Consider the following 26,952-nt stretch of genomic DNA (forward strand, 5'->3'; position numbering starts at 1 on the left):
GTTCAGCAGGCCAGATTTGCCACGAAACTGAACTTAGTTGCATCAGACATATAGCATTTAGCAGTCACAGCAAGTTCCATGCCAAACAACCCAAGATTGGCTGAGTTACAAGGTCAAGTTTCACATCAAAACATAACTGATTTTGTGGGGCTGAACCAGGGCTGAGTGTCGCCGCCCCCTCCCTCAGCCAGCCCACCGCCGCAATCGCCCCTGCCCGTCCCACCCCGCCACACCCTTGCACACACGCATTAGAATGAACTGGATGGAACTTGCTGTCATCATTTTCACATCAAAAATAAAAGATCGACTGAGATACATGTATGATCACACTTGCTGTGATTTAAACATAGAGGTCAAAAATTGACATCATAGGGTGTGTTGAACTCAGCTTGGCACGAGGAATCCAATGATACCTCATTTTGACATTCGGGTCAACGGGTCAAAAGTTACGTCCGTGAACACACGTCCAACTTTGGCCTGTTGGTGGCGCTAGAGCGCTTAAGGTGCCGGCATGAAACTTTGTGAAATTAATTATTGGACTGTCTCCAATCAGTGTGCAAAATTGTATAACTTTTTACATGACGGTTCTATGGGCTGCCATTGACTTCCATTGCAGAATAATGCACATCAGCAACTACTGGCCAAAATGCATTTTTGTCAATTACAGAGCCCCCTAGAGGTCTTGAGCGTCCTCCCGATGGGCTCTGGCGGCTTTGCTGCAAATTTCAATTGGCTGTTACAGGCCAATGCTTCTGTCAATTGTTCCAGAAAGTAATGCACTCATCAGGCATGCTCTGAAGATGGTCTCTGCCAATTTTGGTGAGGATCAGCTGAAATCTGTGACCTGCGAAAACTTTTTTGTGTTTTTTATTAAATCCAATATGGCGGCCGAATCAATTACGATGACATCACAAGTTGATTAAGGACCTCCAACAGTATTACCAGACACGACTAGTGCATTTTAATTCTAAACACAACAGCAGCTACAGGCCAAAAGGCATGTTTCTTAATTGCAGCGCCCCCTAGAGGTCAAAGGTCACCATATTTTTTGCGCGTCCCCCTGATTGGATCCTGAGTACAGGCACTAAGTTTGGCTTTGATACATGCAAGGGTTGCTGAGATATGAGCTCACTTCCTGTTTGGCGGCTTCGCCGCAAATTTCGATTGGATATTACGGGTGAACAGTTTTAGTTCCGGAGACAAAACACCACAACTTTTGTGAGGCCTGGTCTGAAGATCATGTGTGTCAAGTTTGGTGACGATCAGACAAAATTTGTGACCTGTGAAAAATTTGTTTCACTTTCACTAAAATCCAAAATGGCGGAAAATCCATCATGGCGGAAATTGACGTCATAGGGTGCGTTGAACTCGGCTTGGTCCAAGGATTCCAAAGATTTTTTTAAAATCGGGCCAACGGGTCAGAAGTTATGTGCGTGAACGCACGTCCAACTTTGGCCTTTTGGTGGCGCTAGAGCACTCGAGGTGCCAACTTGACACTTGGTGAAATTAATCATGGGACTGTGCCTAATTACTGTGCCAAATTTCATAACTTTTTACCAGACGGTTCTATGGGCTGCCATTGACTTCAATGACAGAAGCGTAATAATAATAGGGAAGAAAACATAGAAACACAATGGGAGCCTTCGCAGCTTCGCTGCTTGGCCCCCAATTAAATAATATCTTTACTACATGAAAGAGTACATTGTAATATGTTTTAAAAACTACAGTGAGTTTTGAACAATATTTAGTATTATTTTTTGGGTTGCTCAAAATGTGTTGCTCAAAATGTGTCCCGCATATGAGTCACCACCGTGATATATTTATAAAAAGCAATAAAATCAGGCAACTACAAGGTCACCTACATTCCTGAGGACCCCATTTTTAAACCTTCAGCTCTACTGCATGCTTCAAGATCACTCAAGCTCGCCTCACAAACGGCTCTCTGGTCAGAGCATCTGCCACCACATTCTGGAATATACAAGATGTCAAAGTCAAAAGGAGCTTACTTAGCTATCCATCGCTTTTCGCAAGCATCCAACTTTGTCAGGACATATTTAACACCAAGTTCTTACAGACCAACCAGCTGCCAGACACCAAAGGAGAGTCAGAGGGGAAGGTGAATCAGTTACAATTTTATTGAAGTTATCAGTTATCAGAATCAAAGGAGATTTGGGTGTAGCCACCACCCAGGGTTTAAAGCACACTCAAACTTGAGCACACAGTGAATACAATGACACTACCAGCATTAAAAGACTCAGGTGATCAAGATGCAAACCCACTCTAATCAGAGCAACTCAAAACAGGCCTGGAAGCAAGCAGTCAGCCCCTGCTACAGCCAGTGGTCCTTAAACAATTAGCTCAGGTTTTGTTTAATAAATAGGATAATTCTTTATTCCTATATTACAACAAGTTTTTACTTTTAAATTGAATGAATAAAAATCAGTGTTACCACAAGTCTAATGCATGCGTTTATGCTAGACCGCTGGCTAAGCCACGTGGGAGAGGTAGATGGAGAGTCTCAGCACAGGTTGGTCGCCCTGACTGGGAAGTATTCTTAGCACAAACAAAGTCAAGAGTCAAGAACCAATTAAGACTGTTACATTTGGCAACCACATCTACTTAAAGTTAACTCTGAGCAAACACCAAACATCCACAGTTAACAGACTATTGTTGTGAACTTGCTCTATTTCTTGACGTCAACCATAAAGTCACACATTGACAGCACAACACATGGTACAACAGCAACCAAACAACACAGCTTAACAAACAAACAAAATCAACTGCACGCCATCCACGTTACCCACAGGACACATAGGAGACCAACAAGAAGGGGCGGGGCTACGCCGGCGACCCGGGTTCGATTCCCGCCCCGTGGTCCTTTCCAGATCCCACCCCGACTCTCTCTCCCACTCGATTCCTGTCATTCTTCACTGTCCTGTCATTAAAGGCATAAAAAGGCCAAAAAAATATACTTTAAAAAAAAAAAGAAGGGGCAGGGCTATCTTCTTCTCCCCTAATGGCTTAGGCACTTCCTGTCTGAGTGCACTGGCTCCCCCCAAAGCACTGGTCACAATACTACACCCCATGCCCTCAGTCCATCCTGTTACACATACTTAAGGGGGTTATTGACAGTCCCCACAGTGAACCTGTGACCCCACAACCAGTGACTAAATGTATCACAAATAGCCCACATCATAGCGAAAAACTCGAGCCGATGAGCAGGATATTTAGACTGTGCATGATTCAATGACTTGCTTTCTAAAGCAATAGGCCGAGCTTTGTCCTCACTGGGCTGCACCTGAGACAGAACAGCTTCAAGACCACTGGTAGATGCATCAACAGACAACAGAAAAGTCTGGATGCGGCATGGATGGAAGCACACTACGTGTAAGCACAAACAACGGCCTTACAAGCACAGAGCAGTTTTCAATAAAATGCCGGTAGTAAACCACCACGCCAAGAAAAGAGCGGGTCTTACTCGCTGAAGGTGTGACGCCATCAGCATCCATCAGGTCTGACTGCAAAACATTCCCAATGGCCTAAACCTTATCTGGATCGCTAGCAACACCCTCCTGAGAAATGATATAACCTAAAAATTTCACCGATCTCCTAAAAAACTTGAATTTCCCCTGGGGATCAACAAAGTATCTATCTATCTATCTATCTAAAAAATGACACTTAGTAGGAGACAGCTTCAGGTTGTGCTCCTTCAACTGCTCAAACACCATGCGCAAGCGTTGCAAACTCTCTGCCTCAGACCTGGCAAATACAAGCATATCATCAAGGTAGCACAAAAGACTTTCTGATCACCAAAGATGGACAGCATCATCCTCATGAAGGTAGCTGGGCTATTACAAAGGGCCCCAGGAAGCCTGTTGTATTCGTGCAATTCTAATGGAGACGAAAAGGCTGTATATTTCTTATCATCCTCATGCACTGGCACATTTTAATGTGAGCCAGACGTTAAATCCATAGTGGAGAAAAATACATGTCCCAGGGCAGCTTTATTGCTTAATTCTACCTTTTATTCCTTGAAAAATGTTTATCACAGTGCTCAGGGTTGTTATTTTTGGACCAAATAGTTAAATAAAGTGGTCAAGCAAGAAGCATTGACTTGAGTGGTATACATTTTGGAATTATATGTTGTTATGAGGCCACTGTCACCACCGTCAGTTCTAAAGTCACCACCGTCAGAGGGAGTTTTATTTGTTTTAAATGGATATGCTTACAATATGTTTCTTCAGTGCTGTTGAGTTATTAAAGTAATAGTCTCTTATACAACAATATGTGTATGTGGTGCCCGAAGCACTGAGGTCCATGGTTCTAAAAGGGGTTCATGACGAGGCAGGTCACCAGGGCCAGCAACGTACTCTGTGGCTGGCAAGACAAAGGTTTTACTGGGACACGTTTGAAAGAGACGTCAGGGTTTATGTTCACAGGTGCAAGAGGTGTGTAGTTAGCAAGGCTCCGGAACCTGAGGCTAGGGCTCCTATCGTTTCCATTGCTACCTCAGCTCCTTTGGAATTAGTCTGCATTGATTTTTGGTCTGCAGAAGATTCTAATAATAAGTCCATTGATGTCTTCATGGTGACAGATCACTTCACTAAGCTGGCGTGTGCCTATCCCTGCCCTAATCAGTCTGCTAAGTCTGTAGTTCGGGTGCTATGGAATAAGTTCTTCTGTGTGTATGGTTTTCCTGCTTGCATTCACTTAGATCAGGGGGCTAATTTTGAAAGAGCTTTAATCGTGGAGCTGCTTCTGTTATCTGGGGTGGACAAGTCTCACACCACCCCATATCACCCCATGGGGAATGGTCAAGCAGAGAGGATGAACAGCATTCTAGTGAACATGATAAGGGCTCTACCCCCTAGGTCAAAGGTCAAGTGGCCCCAGCTTCTTAATAATCTCACCTTCGCGTACAACTGTACTATTCATGAGACCACAGGTTTCCCTCCTTTCTTTTGGCCGCACTACTAGGTTGCCTGTTGACTTGCCTGTTGTCCATACATTGGAAACCAAGTCCAAGATGGCGGCGCGTACACACGCAGCGACTTCTCTCTGTCCCAACCGTACGGTGTTTTGTTCGTTTAAAAACTGTTTGTCCGAAAGTTTTACGTGTTCGTCTTGTCTTACTACGTCGTACTACAAGTACAGCAGGCAGTTTTTAATTGACATCTGCAAAAGCAAGTTTTGCAGCGTTCTGGACTTTGCAACAGAGACGCTAAAGGAACTCGGACTACTCCGCCTGCAACAACACCGGACTCGCCTGCTACTCCTCCCCGAAAAGAAAGCGCCGGAAGCGGTGTGCGAGGAAGCAGAAGAGGGGCAAGCGCTGAGGCGTCCGGGCCAGGCTAGCGGCCAGCCAACTCGCCCAGCCATACCATCCATTCTCCTGGCAAATGTACGATCACTGGACAACAAAATGGATCACATACGACTGCTGAGATCAACGAACCGACAGTAAGTAACTGCTGTGTGCTCGTCTTCACTGAGACTTGGTTAAATGACAACATTCGGACTCTGCTGTACAACTGGAGCAGCTAGCATGCTATCGAGCAGACAGGGCCATTGTAAAGGGAGGTAAATCACGAGGAGGAGGAATCTGTGTTTACATCCGTGACGAATGGTGCGGGACACTGTAGTAGTATGCAAACACTGCTCACCACTGGCAGAGTTTATGATCATAAAGTGCCGTCCTTTTACCTGCCAAGGGAAATTACTGCGATTCTGCTAGTCGCGGTATACATCCCGCCTACCAACAACAACAGCGATAAGAACGCTGGCTCTTAGTGAACTGTACCAGGCTGTCAGTGAACAACAGACCCGAGCACACCCAGACGGTTTCACCATCTTCACTGGAGATTTTAACCATGCTGATCTAAAAACTGTACTTCCAAAGCTACACCAGCATGTTGATTTTCCAACAAGAGGAGATAACATCCTGGACCTGGTCTACACTACACACAAAGGAGCATACAAAGCCACCCCCCTCCCCCACATTGGACTTTCAGACCATATCACTGTTCTGCTAATGCCCGCGATACAGACAAAGGGTAAAGCGAACAAACCGGTTCGTAAGCAGGTAAAAGTGTGGCCTGAGGGCCTCCGATGCTCTTCAAGACTGCTTTGACACAACAGACTGGGAAATGTTTAAGCAGGCAGCCACTTACAACAACCGACAGACATAAAGGAGTATACAGACACTGTAACCTCTTACATCACCAAGTGCATCGATGATGTGACCCACACAAAAGACATCATCACTGGGGCTAACTGGAAGCCATGGCTGACAGGGGATGTCCTCAGGCTGCTGAGGGCCAGAGACAAAGCCTACAGAGCTGGGGATGAAGCTGGCATGAAAACAGCGAGAGCCAACCTGTCCCGTGGCATCAAGGAAGCAAAAAAGGAATACACTCACAAGATAACCACCCACTTCAAAGACAGCAGGAACTCACAAAGCCTATGGCAGGGCATTCAGGCCCTCACGGACTACAAGCCCGCCACAGAGCTGTGAGAGCAACATCCCTCTGCTCAACAACCTGAACCGCTTCTTTGCTTTCGCTTTGGAAGCACAAAACAGCACCTGCCCACAGAAGACCCATCCCCTCTACATGAGCAGCCCCTGTGCCTCTCTGCCGACAGCGTGAAGAGGACACTTGCTGCTATCAACACCAGTAAGGCAACAGGTCCAGACAACATCCCAGGTCTTTGTCGTGCGCTGAAGGACTGCGCAGGGGAGCTTAAGGATGTCTTCACAGACATCTTTAACACTTCCCTGAAGCAAGCCATCGTCCCATCATGTTTCAAAGCTGCCACCATCATACCTGTGCCGAAGAAAACTGCTCCATCCTGCTTCAATGACTACCGCCCTGTGGCACTGACACCCATCATCATGAAGTGCTTTGAGCGGCTTGTCATGTCACATATCAAAGCCATTCTCCCCCCCACCCTGGACCCCTTCCAGTTTGCATACCGAGCCAAGCGGTCTACAGAGGATGCAATCTGCTCTGCCCTCCACCCAGCCCTCAACAAAAAAAAAAAAAGAGACTCATATGTGAGATTGCTGTTTATAGACTTCAGTTCTGCATTCAACACCATAATACCACAACAACTCATCTGCAAACTCGACAAACTGGGACTCAGTACCTACCTCTGCAACTGGCTACTGGACTTCCTCTGTCAGAGGCCCCAAGTAGTACGTGTTGGCAACAATACCTCAAGCAGCATCACACTGAGCACAGGGGCCCCAAGGCTGCTGCGTGCTCAGTCCGCTGCTCTTCACCCTGCTGGCGATGACTGCACTGCAACCTACAGCAACAATCACATAGTGAAATTTGCTGACGACACAACTCTGGTGGGTCTCATCACCAAGGGCTTACGAGACTCAATACAGGTTGGAGGTCGACCATCTGACCACGTGGTGCAGGGACAACAACCTCCTGCTGAACGTCAGCAAGACCAAAGAGAGATTGTTGTTGACTTCCGGAGAGGTCACACCCAACACCTGCCACTGACCATCGACGGTGCTGTGGTGGAGAGAGCGAGCAGCACCAAATTCCTGGGGTGCACATCAGTGAAGACCTCTCCTGGACCACCAACACTGCATCACTGGCGAAGAGAGCTCAGCCCGCCTGTACTTCCTCATGGAAACTCAGGCGAGCAAGTGCTCCACCAGCCATCATGACCACATTCTACCGAGGCACCATTGAGAGCATCCTCTCCAGCTGTATCGCTGTGTGGGGCGGAAGCTGCACTGAATACAACAGGAAAGCCCTGCAGCGCATAGTGAACACAGCTGGAAGGATCATTGGTGCTTCACTCCCCTCCCTGAAGGACATTTACACCACCCACCTCACCCGCATAGGCACCAAAATTGTGAGTGATGCAAGTCACCCCGCTCACAATCTGTTTGATCTACTGCCCTCTGGGAAGAGGTACAGAAGCCTGCGCCTCCCTTTTACCAGACTCACCAACAGCTTCATACACCAAGCTGTAAGGATGCTGAACTCTCTCCCTCCTCCCCCCTCCACCCTCAGCTACATAACATCCTGGACATTGGACCCACAATGGCCGCCTGCACTACTCCACTTGCACACTTGAACACTTGCACACTTGTACACTTTACAACTTGGTGTTGTTGTCCTGAAAACACAACACTTCTGCTGCTCTTACATAACTTGCACCACTATGCCACTTTCTTTATTACTCAGGTCAAACAGAACTACCCAAGCCTCTTATTGGCCTGACTTTGCACTAGTTTTTTATTGACTGTCTATGCACAATTTCAACAAAATTTTGCTGCTCTTATTTTTTCATTATTATATGTGCCCTCTTATTTACTTATTTACTTACTTTTTTGTTTACTTGAATGTTATGTTTGTCTGTGGACTTAAAATTGGTAAAATATGTCTTGTCTTCACCGTGGGATAGTGAGAAACGTAATTTCGATCTCTTTGTATGTCTGGAACATGTGAAGAAATTGACAATAAAGCTGACTTTGACTTTGATGTTTAAAAATGTTCTGTTGGATGGGGACACAGTAGACACTGACACTTATGTGGCATCACTGGGTAAGGACCTGAGGGAGGCTATGGCTTTAGCTCAGTCTAACACTGAGAAGCTGCAGCGCTGTAATAGGAGAGCTAAGGGCCAACCTGTTGTAGTTGGTGATAGGGTCCTGCTGGCCAATAAGGGGGAGCGGGGCAAGAAGAAGCTGGCGGATAAGTGGGAGGGTAGGCCGGTGAAGAGGCTAATACAGACTATGGCTCTCCAGAGGGTGCAGAGGAGCTCTGTAGGGAAGTTTTTTTTTTTTTTTTTGTGAAATACTGTATTTTTTTTCTCCATACTGTGTATCTCCCCTTGTGGGGAAAGAATGTCATCATTTTTTCCCTATTGCATTAGGCTATGGTTGTAGGTGGATGTACCCCAGTTAGCAAGGTGTATATGGCACCTTTTTCCTGTGATAAGTTAGAGCTAAGCTAGCCCCTCTAGCTGGCTTCTTACTTCTCTAGTCTGTCACTGGATAGCATTCATGTGCTGGTGGACTTTCTGTCCTTATTATGGGTTCACTGTCCTGCATGTTTTGTATTTTTTTGTTTATTTGTTTAGTTTGTTTTCTTCATAGGTGAAATTCAGTGAAGTCAGTGAGGGTGAGTGTAGCAGGGTTGAGTGTGTTTCACTGAATTCTCCCCCACTTCAGGTCAAGTTCATGTACATAGTATCTTTTCTCTCTTGGGGTACAGTAAGACGGGGTGTGGTTTTCCCACGGTGGAATCCCTTAAAGGAATTATCCAGAGTAAAATGCACTTTAGATCAATTTCCGGATGATTGGGAGTACATATGTTGAGTTGACATCAAAATCATGTCATTCGGATGTGTTTTGAGAAAGTTCGATTTTACCGTTTTACCGTAAAACTACCTATAAAAAACATTGCTTTTTCTATTTAGACTTAAGGTAAACATTGTATAAAGTTAGATCTTTTAAAGGAGTACATGTGAAACAGTATAAGAAATGAACAAAAGTGAATGAATTCAACATTTATCACACGGCTCTTCATAATGCTGAAGAATGCTCCATTCACTTGAATGGGCCTTCACAACGTTCGGTGGCCTGATATTTCTCAATAACAGACCGTTGCTAAGTATAACAGACCGCTGTCAAGGAAAATGAGTTTTGTGCTTCTAATTCACGTCTTTCATATCACTCCGCAAGTACTGGTACTTCATTCAAAAGTGAAAGCAGACAGTTGATCAGCTGTGTTCTAAAGAATGTTTGATTCAAGTTCAGCGTGTGTTGTTGTGAACTATTTGTTTCTCAGCAACACGATGAACAGTAACAAATAGGCTATTCACCATATTCACACGGCGGCCATCTTTCTATGACGTCATGCTCAGGGTGGGAATCCTCTGGGGAAGTCCAAACATAATAGCTCAAAAACTGTCAGCTGTCCGGTGTTTGTGATTAGCCCAATTACGTATGGGAAGATGGTCCAAAAACGTAACCTATCTACCAGTCTTGACATGCCAAGAAATCGAAACATGGACAGATGAACAGGTCAGCACCTCTAAATGAATTAAGAAAAAAGGATACAGCAACTGGATTGAACGTTATATCCACGATGTTAAAGGTAAGACGATATGGCTAACTGCTAACTTAATACCACTTTATTAACTGGGTTGCACCGATAAACCTGTATAAAGGCACGGCCTTGTCTATCATTTCTGTTCAGAACAACTCAGGCTTGCATTTAAACCAGCCTGATTTTAGTAGCCATGAGACCGTTTCACGTGGATATACTATTGAATTTTGAGCTCTAGGTAACGTAGCTTCTAAGTGTTATCGTTAGCCTTAAACTGCCGACAGATTCAAGATGTAAACTTCTTGTATCACAGTAGAATACTCTGTTAGCCGGTCAGGCTGTCTTCCTAACCAAACTAGGCTATAGTTTATGTTTTTTTGTGTGCAACCCACGTCGTAGCTTATTTATCTCCCTGTTTATCCTTTCATTTTATTGGCTTATTTTCGCGGAGATTTAACAAAGTCAAAGTTGTCTACTAATGCAAGTTATGTTCTGCTTTCAGTCAGGGTTAAGGAGGGTGGGACTAATGCCAATATTGTCAGGGTCAGGGCGAAGGCATACCCCAGTATGTTTAAAAATGAGCCAGCTTACAGGGTACAGGCTAATGATGTCATTAGCATACTATATATTTTTTCCCAAGATGAACTTAACACTTTGTGTGCGGTCTGAGCAACAGGCTTTGCATAAATACTTAGTCATGACCTAGTTTTAAATATATTTTCTTTTTTTTTTCAGGTTGAATTGATCAGCGGATTCAACAAACCAGCTGTGCCTGTGAAGCACGTCTCGGGCACTGCTCACACCTTGTTGGCCTCCTGTATACTCTTGCTCATTACTCTAAATTAGGATACAAATCAGTCCCCCTAACCAAATGTAAGACCTCCTTACCCCAAACTTGGCACATCCCTTCTTGAGAATTAGGCCTAGGGCCCAAACCTGTCACTCTTAAAAATTAACAAGGTCAAATCCAACAAGACCTAAAGTTGTCACACTTAAGTAAAAAAAGATTATGGTCATGATACTTGAAATCAAATGCCCAAATCAAGAGTCAAACTGCTCATACCTGAGAAGAACAGTGGATAGAACCTTTTCCTTCAAGCATGACCATGAATATCACTCACAAGTCATGGGACCGATGGCTCTTACAGGAGCAAAATGGTTTAATTTTTTTTTTTGTAATGTGCCAGGAGGATTACTATCTGGAGAGAGTGCAACTTTATCATTAAAAATGTATTTCTTCATCTGTAGCTACTGTGTTCACCTTATTGATGTCCATGTTGTAAGCTAATGTAGCATCAACATTAAAGCCAAAGTTTAAATGCATTACAAGTAAAATAACTACATTGTGTTGCTTTAGAATCTATTCAGTTTATTTAATTTCCAGTTAAGAATGTGAAATGTCATGACTGACATAACTCCATGCCTAAAAGATGCAAAAAACATGCCCTCTGCCATTGGCTGAAGGGACAAGAACAATGATCTGTGTCTCATAGTCCTATAAAAATATATATAAGTATAGAATAGAAGAAAATAGAAAATCGACGCCTTTTATTTTTTACTGTACAATAGAGATCAGCACAATGTTAATGCACAAGGAAAATAAATTACTGTATGAGTTTGTGTCCAAAGTATTGCTAATACTGTAGAAAGTACTATAGTAACAACACTGTAGAAAAAGACTTCATGTTGGATAATTATTCACCCGAAATCCAGTGTAGAATGTCAAGAACTTTGAATCATTTTTCCTTCAAGCTGAAACAGGATGCCTTGAGGATGGTATTTGCCCGCCTTACGCAGGAGATCTCCTTCCGTGCTGCTTCTAGCTGCTCTTCCAGTGACCGAGAGTTCAGCATAGTCATGGTCAGAGTGGGGTGCTGGCTTAACAACTTGGTCTGCAGTATAGGAGACAATAACAAATCAAAAACGTTCAGTTCCAACTTCATGTGTATCACGTAAGTTGTATAGTATACCATGTAACCTACTACAGTGAATTTGTTTCATTAATGGAGATTACATGTTATACCCTGTTGCTACACATAGCCTATGTCTTATGCAGCAGCTGTGTGATATTTTGCAAGATGGACATAGGAAATACTTTATAAGTGTCTTACCCAGTGTCAACTCCAGCCAGGTCTAAGCTTACACTGGCATCTTCTGTCTCTCCAGCAGGTTCATTGCTGTGTATGTAATAATAAAACATTAGTTCTTGCACAACTGAATAAATCAACTCTTTGTGACAGACCTAGGTTAAACATGACATTAGGAGACGTGTGAAACAATTTTCACTAACTGACCTCTCTCCCTCTATTTCGCATTGGTCTTTTATGAGTCGTTTTTGTCCAAGCGAACAGGACACAGTGGCAACGTTACACAGTGGCTATCTTTAACATTAGCCTGGGGTTAAGCTAACCGGTTGGCTAGCTAGATAATTATGCACTTACCTGGAAAAATGTACCGATGTCTCTTCTAATTTTTGAAATCCACTCTCTCTTCAATCTGCTGTCTGTCAGGAACCGGTGGAACGAACGTGTTTTGTCTTTTTCCCGTCTTTTGTAGTAGGAATTACACCCAGGCACACAGCAGACATATTCGTAACTGATACAATCCACAACACACACAACCGTACAGAACTCGAACTTCCCACCCTGAGCATGACGTCAAAACAAGATGGCCGCCGTGTGAATATGGTGAATAGCCTAGGCTATCTAGGCTAAAGTATAAAGTCAAATAATTGCGACATATGCTAAGAACAAGCTAAGACTGGCTGCTTGAAATGCTTAGGCCCCGTTGAATGCTGTTCAACGGGGCCTAAGCATTTGTTAGCCTAGGCATTTGTCAGCAAAGCCTTTATAGTAGTATAATAGTATTTCTGATATGTTGCTGATTGGATCATAAACGGCCACAGCAACAAAGGGGAATGACTGACTCTTCTCTAACTAGATGTACCGCATAGCAGTACAAAATATGACCGCCGCTCAGTCCTGTACATCCGTTCCGCGAAAATAAATCAAACTTCAATTTGTCTCCATATTTTACTCCATCCCCCACTCTTGAAACTTTTGTGTATGCTTGTTTGGCATGCCTGAGTGTGTGTGTGCGGCTGCACAGAAAGTAGCCCACTGGTGCTGAAAAGGTGAATAGATTGTAGAATAGCCAAAGAAGATGTAGCATTGTTATAATACCTTTAAAATCTCTAAACAATCACAAGTAGGGCAGTTCATCACAGTTCATCCATTGCAACTGGATTGATGAAAGGTCATTTACACCTGTAGGCTACATTGTATTTGGGAAAAGCAAAAGGTATCAGCATAATGTTATTTATTTATTTATTTATTTTTTATGTATTTATAAACAAAAACATCTCTGTCAGTTCCATGCCGTTTTCAACAGCTATCAAAAACAAAGGTCATTTTTGGATGGATGGATTTTTTGTGAATGTTTCTTCTTCTACATAAGATTTTAGTCATTTTAGTTCATGTAATACTTTATTGTCAATGCACAAATTAAGTAACAGTAGTCTGAAACGTTATTGTTAATGCACAAATTAAGTAACAGTAGTCTGAAACGAAATGCTGTTTTACATCTAACCAGTGGTGCAAATAACTGACATGTCCAAATGGGCCTTGATGAAATGCGTCGCTAGACTGTTCATACACATTTTAACGGGCCAAAGTTGAAGAGCTTTTGTCCGTTATTGTTCGTGCAAATATAGGCTGATTCATGTTCCCTTGCATTGTGTAACTGATGTCCATGGCTAGTCTGGCTTTCATCAGACCAAGCTCAATCTTTTAAGTAATCAAAAAATAAATAGTGGGCAGATCAGGCTGGGTTCACCCAGCCTAGTCCATAGGCACCCGATATTGTTTAATTTTTCGATTGAGATATATACACGCTCTGGCTATTCTAAATGCAAAAATGCATCAGGGAGTTATGACAAAACGGTAACTAACAGACTAGATCCTAATAGAAAGCTACAGGTAAACTAGATCCTACTTCCTTAAGCTACAGGTAGGATTATAAGGTAGGCCTATTTACAACATAAATTGTCAATAGGCTATGCTGGCGACACAAATAAAATCTCCTTTGGAAACCAATGGCTTACGCCTTACAGTATCAAGCGGACTTAAACTGCCATATCGTGGCGAAAAGTTGTAGAAACATTCACGCAGCTCCATGAGTCAAGGAAAGCGCGAATGAAGTAGCCACTACTAAATGGGACCCACTACACAGTAGCTTAAGGTGTGTTGCTAAAGCAGCCATAATGAAATGAAAGTGTCATTGTTTGGATACTTCACACACACGTGCTTTTTAATTTCACAGACTACTACCAACTACCAAACTGGAATCAAAGCACATCGATTCCCCTCTTACAAGATTAACGTACCTGCAGTAAAAACCAAGCATGTCCGATAAACATCCTCAGATTTATTTCGGCTTCAAGAAGAAATGGGAATTACACTTCATGTGAACATCGTCCTATCCTTATTAGATGTTAAGCTGCGGCGGTAAATTACAGTCCTTATAGGAAGCGTCCATCGTTTTTCCAACCCACTTTTAACTTCCAACAAAATTACGTCTCACTGCAACGATGCGCCATCTAGTGGACAAACGACTACTTATCGCCAATACTGAAAATGCAGCCATGATGATGATGATGATGAATATTTATTTTGGCTTTCTTTTAATCCTACTGAATTTGAAATTATGTATCGGCCGTTCTAATACCGATAGTATGTGGGTGCCTGTGTGTGTGCATGTGTATATGTGTTCACCGCCATTTACAGGCCAATGAGTGTACAGTCACTAAATGTACACATAACCTAATTTTTTAGACCCCCCCATGGATGAAATTCTACGAAACTTGGCATACCCACAGAGAATGCCAGGTCAATCATACACATAAAAATTGGTGCAGTTCTGAACATCTTAACTGAAGATAGGGGTGATTAAAGCAGAATAATATTGCATTTTCATTTTTTACCGGGGGGGTGGGGGTGCAAATCACAAATGAGTGATTATGAGCCAGGTTGATGTGGGCCCTTGAGACCAACATACCATAAAAGATTCTTCATCCTCAGTGCCACGGTTCAGGTAGTTATTTAGGAAAAACTGTTTTTTTTGCAGTTCGGGGGGCCCAGCACTGGGGGGGGGGGGGGTGGTCGAAATGAAATTTTTCGGTAAAAGTCTAGTGGGGCTACATACCCACCAAATTTCATGTACCCCGGTGGTTCGGTGTCCCGGGTATCAATGACCAAAAATTCAGGAAGTAGATGACGGGAAAAATTCTTGAATTGTGTGCATGTGTGCTTGTACAAGTTTATGTTTATGTGTGTGGGTGTGTGTGTGTGTGTGTATGTGCGTGCTTGTGTGTTTGCCTGCGTATGTGTGTTTGTGCATGTGCATGCATGCGTACATATGTCTACTGTGTGAGTATGTGTCATACTTATGATTACTGTAAATGTATGTGTGTGCGTGTGTATCTGTTTATGCACACGTGTGCACATTGAATGGGTTAACATGACCCCTGGAGGCAAACATACGGAAAAAAATTTGTCATCCTTGGCCCTACAGTTCTCAAGATATTCACAGAGAACTGTGTCTGCCCTACCCTCCTTTCGGGGGGTCCAGTCCAGCGGGGGGGCTACAGATCAAAACGAAAAATGACGGTTCCATGCTATCCATGTGGGGGTACATGCCCACCAAGTTTTGTGTACCCCGGTCTTTCAGTGTCCCGGGAATCCTTGTTGGTGTACATCACTAAATGTACACATAAATTATTTTATTGTAAGGCCCCCCATGAACAAAAGTACACAAAACTTGGCATGCATTCGGAGGGTGTCATAATGATCCTACACTTTTAATTTCGTGCAGTTTTGACCTTGTCAGCCAGAGATATTGTGATGAAAACACCTAATTTTTTTGGCTTTTAATTTTTTTTAACTAGGTGGCGCTATACATGAAATAAGTGGTAATGGGATGGGTTGACATGCCCCTTAAGACCAACATACAAAAAAGGTGGACCTCCTAGGCCCTACGGTTCTCGAGATATTCACAGAAAACTGTCTCCGGCTACCTACAGGCCAGTTGGTGTATAGAAACCTAAATTAATTTATTGTGTGGCCCCCCATGAACGGAATTCCACAAAACTTGGCGTGCATACAGAGGGTGTCATAATGATCCTACACTTCCAATTTCGTGCAGTTTTGACTATGTTAGGTCACAGATACCTTCAATTACAACACCTCATTTTTACTTTTTGTGTTTAACTAGGTGGCGCTATACATGAAATGAGTGGTTATGGAATGGGTTGACATGGCCCCTTGAGATCAACATACAAAAAAAAAAAAAGGTCCTCCTAAACCCTACGGTTTTGAGATATTCACAGAAAACTGTGTCTGCCCTACCCTCCTTCGGGGGTCCAGTCCAGCCGGGGGCTACAGATCAAAACATGCTATCCATGTGGGGTTACATGCCCACCAAGTTTAAATGTACCCGGTCTTTCAGTGTCCCGGGAATCATTGACGGAAATTTGGGCATGCGAAAAAGAAAAAAAGAAAAAAAAAGAAAACTGTGTTACTGTGTAACTGTGTTATTTTCTATATTTCTGATATGTTGCTGATTGGATCATAAACGGCCACAGCAATGAAGAAAAGTGAAAGTGATTGATAATGACTGACTGACTATTACTATTATACATGCTCCAAATGTAAAGCACTTTGAGCTGCATTCTGTGTATGAAAGGTGCTATACAAATAAAGCTTGTTGTTATTATTATTATTATTATTATTATTATAAAGAGTCATATCGTGGGGAGTTTATTGTTTCGTTTTGGCAAGTAGCCGTGTAATAAGCGGGATAATGTATAGAACGTAGGTCATTATCGGGAAATAGGTCCCTCCACTGCGCGTCGGGGTCCAGTTCGTCCTGTCAGGACCTATTTACCGATAATGACCGGCGTTCTATACATTATCCCTTACTTAACAACATATATGTGTACAAAGAATGCCATATAATGATTTAAAGAAAACTGTAAATACATATTAGACCAAATAAATAAAAAATAATTTGCTTCTTATTGACAAAGTAATAACTGGAAAAACATCTATGTTTACAAAATACAAAATGTGGAGGTTGCACCGGTACATTGCTGAACAGCCAAGAAGTTGGTCTATAATGATATACCTTCAGATTTTGTAATTTAACTAACTTTTTATTTTCAAAATTAAAAACTGTTTTATCCAAATTTTCAAGAATCAGTGAGCTGTTCAACTGTTAAAAACTAAATTACTGTACAGCTGGTAAATACACGCATTGACAGGGTACCCGGGTGTAAATAATATTGTTGATTATGGACACCCGTGCACATTGCTGACTATATGAACACCCCCGTGACCAAAGGGTAGGGTAAGAAGCTACAGCTTATATCACCCCCCCCCCCCCCTTGTCTGCCTTAAACTTAAACCAATTTCCAAGGCTATTTAAAGAGTATATTTAGTAATTGTGTCAATTTCAGATGCTGTGAGAAGAAATCCTGTTTGCTCTGCCGACAGTCAGCCAGTGTTCAGTAATAAGTTAATGCAAATGCTGTTATGACTTAATAAATACAAATAACAATGAAATGCATTTAATCTTCGTGTTGTTTTTTTTTTTTGTAAAAAATCTATATTGACATATTAATAGGCTAATTTAACAATATGAGCCTAGGATGGATATACTAGGACATAACAATTCATTATAAACTAATGTAGACATATTGCAAAATTCAAAATTAAATAAATGTAAAGATTCAATGTAGAAGCAATCATTTGGCATAATTATGGCCTCACTTTGGGTCAGTTTTGGCTACTTTTTGGCTGGATTTGGGGGATTTTGGACTCTTTTGGGGACAGTTATGGTCATATTTTGGAATGCCACAATTGGTTTTGGGTGAGTTTTGGCCTCCTTTTGTTTTGATTCTGGCATGCCAAACTTGAGCCATATATGGGGTGTAGGCCTACATCCTTCCAAAACTCTGTCAAAATGGCAAGTTTGGGCCAAATTTGGGCCATAATGAGTTTGCTATCTGGGTTAGGCCTATAGCCTAGCCTATAGGACCAGGGTCAGTGGTCTGCTGGTCAAATCGGTAACAATATGTTACCTATTCTAGTCAGCCATAGCCTGCTGCTGTTTGGATAGGAAAGGGTAAACACCTTTGCCACATAACGTTTTCAGTCAGAGTTTAATATGGGCAAAGGCTAAACTTGGACATACATGTGTGCGCGAAGTAGGAATTCAGGCTGTAGGTTATATGGTAGCCTTTAAGCCACATTCGAGTTTTTCAAATGTGGTCAAGGCATGACGTGAAGTTTGGAGAGGAACGCGACATAGGCCTACCTTTAGAAAATGTGAACGATTTAACTGATGACTCGCTGAAAGTGTATGTTTCTAAGTTAAGGGATAGAGCAGAGCAAGAGGCAAACATTTCATGTGAACTGCATCTTTCAGATCACTTTTTAGTTAGGTTTCTAAGGGCGAGAGATTTTGATGTTGACTTATCATTTAAGGTTAGTATGAGCTCTTTCCCTGTCTAAAAAAAGTTCTAGCCTAGGCTTAACACTCGGGCATTTACTGCAGTTTCCATAGCGAAACAATGTTAGCTGTTCGAACTTGTGAACGTAGGCCTATAGGTCAAGGCCTACTGTAGGCTATTTATTTAGATCATATTTGTAAGTTGCTGAATGTAAACAACCTTGTAATCGGGATTGGTCCTTTGCATTTGGATAGTAAATTAGATTGGTAGCCTAGTCTGCCACTGCAATATTGAGAAAGGCTATTCAGGTTTTTGCAAATGTAGGCTAAAAGGACGAAAACGCATTCGTGCTGTCTTCCACAGTTATTGGTGAACTACGTTAAATGGAGAAAAGAGTGTCCCGAAATAGCATTAAATCTTCACCCATCGTCAGTGTTGGGTCTTCTGCAAAACAACTACCATGGCGTACTTCGATCTCGGGACCCTACGGGAAGCAGGGTTCTAATTTATCGAATAGGTGAGTTTGTTCTGTCGATCTCAATTACATTCAAATGGGTCACGTCTTTGTAGCAGAGACGTTAGGTCTGTTATGCCTGTCATAGCCTCTGATTAAATTACCGAGGTGATTTGTCTTTGTACATTTACTTAGGGCGTTGGAATCCCAAGCATTTCACTGCATATGAGGTATTCCGAGTCAGCCTCATCACATCAGAACTGATAGTACGGGAGACGGAAACGCAAAGACATGGACTCAAAGCTATTTTTGATCTTCAAGGATGGTGCTTTTCACACGCTCTTCAGATAAACCCCTCTTTGGCTAAACATATATCATCTGTACTCACGGTAGGTTCACGTAATAATGAAACCGCAAGCGGTGATGACGAGCCCGAGCACATAGGTTCCCCAACCCGTGACACAGGCTGAAAACAAAGCCTATTGACATTGAATTATGAGAGTGAATATTGATGCAGGACGTCCGCTAAAGGTATTATATAGGGCTGTCAAACGATTAACCCTTACGTCCCCGACCGTTCTAATTTCGTTACAATTGTAACAATGACCAATTGTCTAATATCTCAGCTGTCCAATGACTGATTTTATTTCTGAAATCTTCCTTGTAATGCTGACAACATAAGTGTAAGTGGTCTCCGGGGACCAAACAACATTTTTCCATAAGGTGCTACATGACCACCAAGTTTCGTGTGCCCCGGTGTTTCGGTGTCCTGGGAATCGTTGAATCTTTGACAATCTATATGACCGCTATGCTAGTGGCGGTTATAATTATTCTCACATATTTCTTAAAGTGACAGGCATTCAATTACACACACCACCAATTTGCACTCAAATAGACCTTCACACAACATTAAAGATATGCCTAAGTGTAATAGTTTAAAAATCAATATGAAGTATTCAAATGACTACATGTTTTTAGCATAATAATTATCCCAGACGGCACACATAAATCTTACCGATGTCGGGCCGATGAATGCCGTTAGAGTCTAGAAGACATCGCATAGGAAGCGTTTGCTCATTGGCAAGACATTGCCGGGATGTCTGCAAATCATCGAAAACGACAATGAGCCAATGTTTCAATGACTCATCAAAGCTATGCCCACCCCCGGCTTATACAACCTTTATTTATTTAGGTCGGAACTTGAGATTGCACATTTTACACTAGGCTATAAATGATTAGATCTATTAAGACACAAGAAAGAGGCCAGAAATATTTTCAATTCATTTTATTGAATGTTTAAAAAAGTCTGAATGATGAAAAAATGCTGTTAGAAAATGTTCCCCCAAAAATCAGCTTCTTCTCCTGCAAGAGACAAAAATAACAATTAATTCACCGCAACACTTTCATCTTTAAAGTCTACCCTTACCGATTGCTGTTAATGAATTTTCATAGATGTAGAGAACCACTACCGAGCTCGGAGAAATAGATTTCAAACCCATTAGAATTACCTCAGCTGATATTTCAATCAAGCAGAGCTAATGCCGTTACTTTGCTAGCGCGCTAACGCCGGCCAAAACACGACCTCTGGAAGTGACTAGAGAAAGTTGGGACTGAAACGTAGCCTACATTTGCTTTGGGAACTTCGGCTGATGCATATATCTGTGCATTTCCTCTGTGCAAAGGCGTTATGATGACACGACCAGCAGGTTAGCTCAGCCAAGACAGTAACGTTAGCTAATAGCCTAGCTCCCACTCCTCTCCATACAAAAACGACAGCCTCACGGTCAAATGATAACTTGCTATTCTTACACCCAAGCATATTGCTGTCCTTGTACCGGTAACCATGGATGCTGTAGTGTTAACATTTCGCCATAGCCGCTAGCTAGGTTTAACATATTTTCCAGTGTTAGCTCAACTAGCTAACATGAATTAGTTCACAACGAAGTTGTAATTACCCCAAAACAGCTCTTTATAAAGTAATGTACACCAAGTTATGGCTTAGCCTATAGCAGGCAAATATATAAACAGTCATACAATTGACACAATGCCTATTTTCTGACAATTTACATGAGTGAATTTACCAACCTGAAAATCGCTGCTCCAGGAGGCTGATCTGACGTGCCTGGCTGCCTGCTACACACGCAAAAAAAAGAACAGATGGCGGGATCTGCTTTGGGTAGTAGGAACGATCAAAAGCCAACATACATGGAAGCTGGGGTTAAAAAAACAGATTGCGGGAAGCGACTTCAGGCCGATACCCCTGCGACATTATTATATGGGAGGATTCCATGCTGATCTGAAACCGACATCGAGCAGATGTATGTGTGCTGTCTGGGATGTAAGGGATAATGTATAGAACGCCGGTCATTATTGGGAAAATAAGTCCCGACAGGACGAACCGGCCCCCGACGCACAGCGGAGGGGTTTTGTTCCGTCCTGAAGGGACTTATTTTCCCAATAATGACCGGCGTTCTATACATTATCCCGCTTATTACACGGCTACTTGCCAAAACGAAATAATAACTCCCCACGACATGACTTTAGCCTACATAGCCTAGCCTATATGTTACCGTTCATCGTGGCATTTGCTGAGAAACAAATAGTTTGCAACAACACACGCTGAACTTGAATCAAACATTCTTCTTCTTCAGCTGATCAACCATCTGCTTTCACTTTTGAATGAAGTTCGTCCTTGCATAGTGAAATGCAAGACGTATCAGAAGCACAAAACCTGTTGCCATTGACAGCGGTTATTATATCTTTTACCGTAGAACTTTGGGAAATCCCATTCAAGCCAATGGAGCGTTCTACTTGCCTTGTGAAGAGCCGTGTAATAAGCAGATTATAAAATACTATACATTATTAACAAAACTAGATGTACCGCATAGCGGTACAAAATATGACCGCCGCTCAGTCTTGTACATCCGTTCCACGAAAATAAAGCACACTTCAATTTGTCTCCATATTTTACTCCATCCCCCACTCTTGAAACTTTTGTGTATGCTTGTTTGGCATGCCTGAGTGTGTGTGTGCGGCTGCACAGAAAGTAGCCTACTGGTGCTGAAAAGGTGAATAGATTGTAGAATAGCCAAAGAAGATGTAGCATTGTTATAAAACCTTTAAAATCTCTAAACAATCACAAGTAGGGCAGTTCATCACAGTTCATCCATTGCAACTGGATTGATGAAAGGTCACTTACACCTGTAGGCTACATTGTATTTGGGAAAAGCAAAAGGTATCAGCATAATGTTATTTATTTATTTATTTATTTATTTTTTGTGTATTTATAAACAAAAACATCTCTGTCAGTTCCATGCCGTTTTCAACAGCTATCAAAAACAAAGGTCATTTTTTTTTGGATGGATGGATTTTTTGTGAATGTTTCTTCTTCTACATAAGATTTTAGTCATCTTTAGTTCATGTAATACTTTATTGTCAATGCACAAATTAAGTAACAGTAGTCTGAAACGTTATTGTTAATGCACAAATTAAGTAACAGTAGCCTAGTCTGAAACGAAATGCTGTTTTACATCTAACCAGTGGTGCAAATAACTGACATGTCCAAATAGGCCTTGATGAAATGTGTCGCTAGACTGTTCATACACATTTTAACGGGCCAAAGTTGAAGAGCTTTTGTCCGTTATTGTTCGTGCAAATATAGGCTGATTCATGTTCCCTTGCATTGTGTAACTGAGGTCCATGGCTAGTCTGGCTTTCATCAGACCAAGCTCAATCTTTTAAGAAATCAAAAAATAAATAGCGGGCAGATCAGGCTGGGTTCACCCAGCCTAGTCCATAGGCACCCGATATTGTTTAATTTTCCGATTGAGATATACACGCTCTGGCTATTCTAAATGCAAAAATGCATCTGGGAGTTATGACAAAACGGTAACTAACAAACTAGATCCTAATAGAAAGCTGTTAGCTTCCCTAAGCTACAGGTAGGATTATAAGGTAGGCCTATTTACAACATAAATTGTCAATAGGCTATGCTGGCGACACTAATAAAATCTCCTTTGAAAACCAATGGCTTACGCCTTACAGTATCAAGCGGACTTAAACTGCCATATCGTGGCGAAAAAATTGTAATAACATTCAAGCAGCTCCATGAGTCAAGGAAAGCGCGAATGAAGTAGCCACTTCTAGATGGGACCCACTACACAGTAGCTTAAGGTGTGTTGCTAAAGCAGCCATAATGAAATGAAGGTGTCATTGTTTGGATACTTCACACACACGTGCTTTTTAATTTCACAAGACTACAACTACCAAGCTGTAATCAAAGCACATCGATTCCCCTCTCACACCATGTACGCACTTAAAACAAAATAAACAGGCGTCTCAGTCTCACGCATGTATAGGCAAAACTGTATCAGACCGGTGTAACGTTGGTAAATCTTCCATTGCACAGAATGATTTTGTAGCACGTGCAATAAATGACAGTCGAAAGATACAAACAGTGCTGCTATCAATTTGCTTGGTATAACCGCATTTATAGTTTTCTACAAATGCAATCAATCAAATGCCTCCATCACTCAACTAACGCTAACGGAAATTACGTCCAACAAAATTACGTCTCACTGCAACGATGCGCCATCTAGTGGACAAACGACTACTTATCGCCAATACTGAAAATACAGCCATGATGATGATGATTTTGGTGGTGGTCCCCGGGTACAAAATGAAATTTTTCCGTAAAAGTCTAGTGGGGCTACATACCCACCAAATTTCATGTACTCCGGTGGTTCGGTGTCCCGGGTATCAATTACCAAAAATTCAGGGAGTAGATGACGGGAAAAATTCTTGAATTATGTGCATGTGTGCGTGTACAAATTTTTGTTTATGTGTGTGGGTGTGTGTGTGTGTGTGTATGTGCTTGTGTGTTTGCCTCTGTGTGTGTGTGTTTGTGCATGTGCATGCATGCGTACATATGTCTACTGTGTGAGTATGTGTCATACATTATGATTACTGTAAATGTATGTGTGTGCGTGTGTATCTGTTTATGCACATGTGTGCACATGGAATGGGTTAACATGACCCCTGAGGCAAACATAATGGAAAAATTGGTCATCCTAGGCCCTACAGTTCTCAAGATATTCACAGAGAACTGTGTCTGCCCCACCCTCCTTTCTTCGGGGTCCAGTCCAGCGGGGAGGGCTACAGATCAAAACGAAGAATGACGGTTCCATGCTATCCATGTGGGGTACATGCCCACCAAGTTTTGTGTACCCGGTCTTTCAGTGTCCCGGGAATCCTTGTTGGTGTAATGCCACTAAATGTACACATAAATTATTTTATTGTAAGGCCCCCCATGAACGAAAGTACACAAAACTTGGCATGCATTCGGAGGGTGTCATAATGATCCTACACTTTTAATTTCGTGCAGTTTTGACCTTGTCAGCCAGAGATATTGTGATGAAAACACCTAATTTTTTTCTTTTTAATTTTTTTAACTAGGTGGCGCTATACATTAAATAAGTGGTAATGGGATGGGTTGACATGCCCCCTTAAGACCAACATACATAAAAAAGGTGGACCTCCTAGGCCCTACGGTTCTCGAGATATTCACAGAAAACAGTCTCCGGCCACCTACAGGCCAGTTGGTGTATAGTAACATAAATTAATTTATTGTGTGGCCCCCCATGAACGGAATTCCACAAAACTTGGCGTGCATACAGAGGGTGTCATAATGATCCTACAATTCCAATTTCGTGCAGTTTTGACTATGTTAGGTCACAGATACCTTCAATTACAACACCTCATTTTTACTTTTTTGTGTTTAACTAGGTGGCGCTATACATGAAATGAGTGGTTATGGAATGGGTTGACATGGCCCCTTGAGATCAACATACAAAAAAAAAAATGGTCCTCCTAAACCCTACGGTTTTCAAGATATTCACAGAAAACTGTGTCTGCCCTACCCTCCTTTCGGGGGGTCCAGTCCAGCGGGGGGGCTACAGATCAAAACGAAAAACGATGGTTCCATGCTATCCATGTGGGGTTACATGCCCACCAAGTTTCGTGTACCCCGGCCTTTCAGTGTCCCGGGAATCATTGACGGAAATTTGGGCATGCGAAAAAAAAAAAAAAAGAAAAAAAAATCTGACTAAACCTATATGACCGCCGCTTCGCTGCGCGGCGGTCATAATAATTATATACTCTATACTATATATATGAATTCCAAAATATATGAAATAGAAACACATGACTTAAGCCATCATTTTCCATGTGTGGAGGGTTGAGCAGAATCTAGGATGGCCACTGGTTTTGAATGATCACACTATAATCAATATTTCTGATGACGTCAAGGTGGTGGGGGCCCCCAAAATCAAATCAAATTTTTATAAAGTCTCAAAAAAGTAAAAAAAAAATGTTGCAATTCCTGACTTGTTATTGATATCGAAACAATAATTTTGGTATTTTGACAAAACTACTGCACTCGCCTGGACCCAAACAAGCAACTCGCAGCATTTCAGATCAGGAATTGAGTGCAAAAGCAAGTGAGCTAAAAACCCCAGTATAAAGCAGCCTATATTAGCCTCTCAACATTGGGAGGGAGGTTTACACAACATCGGCTGCATATGTATAGCTACGTAGCCTATCAGCTGGCTACCATTACACAGGCAACCATGTTTTTCCTCAAGATCATCCTTAACATTACCTAGAGGTTGCTTATCTCTGGGGTTACAGTTAGCTTGATTTGCCTTCCTTCAGAGCTGTTCGTAGTTGCCTCCATGTCTGTGTCTGTTTATCTGTCATTATTTGAGTTGCTGTACAGTATCCAGGTCAGATCCCGATGGCTGGCTGTTACACTCATTTGAAATAGCACAACTTAAAAATCTTCTAACGTCCATTGTGTGTGTAATGACTAGTTAACTACAGGACTACCTACCTGATAGCTGAATCACTGCACAAGAGGGAATAGTGTGGAATGTTACAACTCATATCACATGACGCCAGCTCTCAAAAAATAATCTTATGTCTTATGAGCAATCTTATGAATTCAGGTTTATTACCTATCATCCCCCCACACACACACACACACACACACAAAACTCTGTGTATGGACACTTTGTAATCCAACAATGCACTCCAATGTGGTGTGTGTGTGAAATGCACTCACCTGATGTGTGTAATACATTTGTTTTGTGAGTTTTATACATTGGAAGCACGTTTTATACTGCCGGCATTGCCAGCAAGAAGATTCAGTGACATAAGAGGGCGCTATGGAGTCCCTGGGCCACATCTGGGGCCAAACCTCTGTCCCTGAGTAGAGACAGGGATGATGTGAGTGCCACATTTTGTGAGTTTTCATCCATTTCAACCTACCTACACACACAATATAAAATCAGGACACCAAGCTTGAAGTGAATCTGATGAAACATCTCAAAATAGTGAAGCTAAACCAGTGAAATAGCCAGAGGGGTTACCAGGATGTCATCTTTGGGGGGCATTTGGCTTATTTGGGGGGGCAATAATAAATGGGCGCAAAAGGTATCAGCACAATCTTTTAGTGCAGGGCCCTTGGCAGACACACGGGGCCCATAGCCTAGACTACATAGGCTATATAGTGGTAGTTGTTAAACCAGGTGAATAAAATATAACAGTATGTATGGTTTCCCAGTGCCATTTGTAGTGTTGTAGACCGATACAACTCAAATCCAATACAATAATAGTTATTTACAAAATCATAGATGTTCTGTAGGCTATCTATTTATCTTAAGCATCAGTCAGGAGCCATAGCCAATGAAAAATACATTATAAGAATTTTAGTGTGTCACAATTTTTGTTTTGATACTGATAATAAATCAAGAATTTTGATACTTTCTTGATTTGATTTGGGAGCCCCCACCACACCAGTGGAGATCATAGACATTACACGACATAGACTCCCCAACACACTCACTGAAAAG

The 26,952-nt window shown here is 42.1% G+C and overlaps 1 protein-coding gene across 1 annotated transcript in view; it reads left to right on the plus strand.

Annotated features, from left to right (window-relative positions):
- The first annotated feature begins 18,259 nt into the window (after positions 1-18,259).
- ttpa (tocopherol (alpha) transfer protein) overlaps positions 18,260-26,952 on the plus strand; it is a 67,599-nt gene continuing 58,906 nt past the window's right edge. The window contains 3 exon segments of the mRNA XM_048246336.1: positions 18,260-18,622; positions 18,952-19,105; positions 19,238-19,431. Of these exon segments, the coding sequence (XP_048102293.1) occupies positions 18,401-18,622; positions 18,952-19,105; positions 19,238-19,431 (570 nt within the window). The 5' untranslated portion in view covers positions 18,260-18,400.

Source organism: Alosa alosa, chromosome 1 (genome assembly GCF_017589495.1).
Source record: "Alosa alosa isolate M-15738 ecotype Scorff River chromosome 1, AALO_Geno_1.1, whole genome shotgun sequence".
Classification (NCBI taxonomy): domain Eukaryota; kingdom Metazoa; phylum Chordata; class Actinopteri; order Clupeiformes; family Clupeidae; genus Alosa; species Alosa alosa.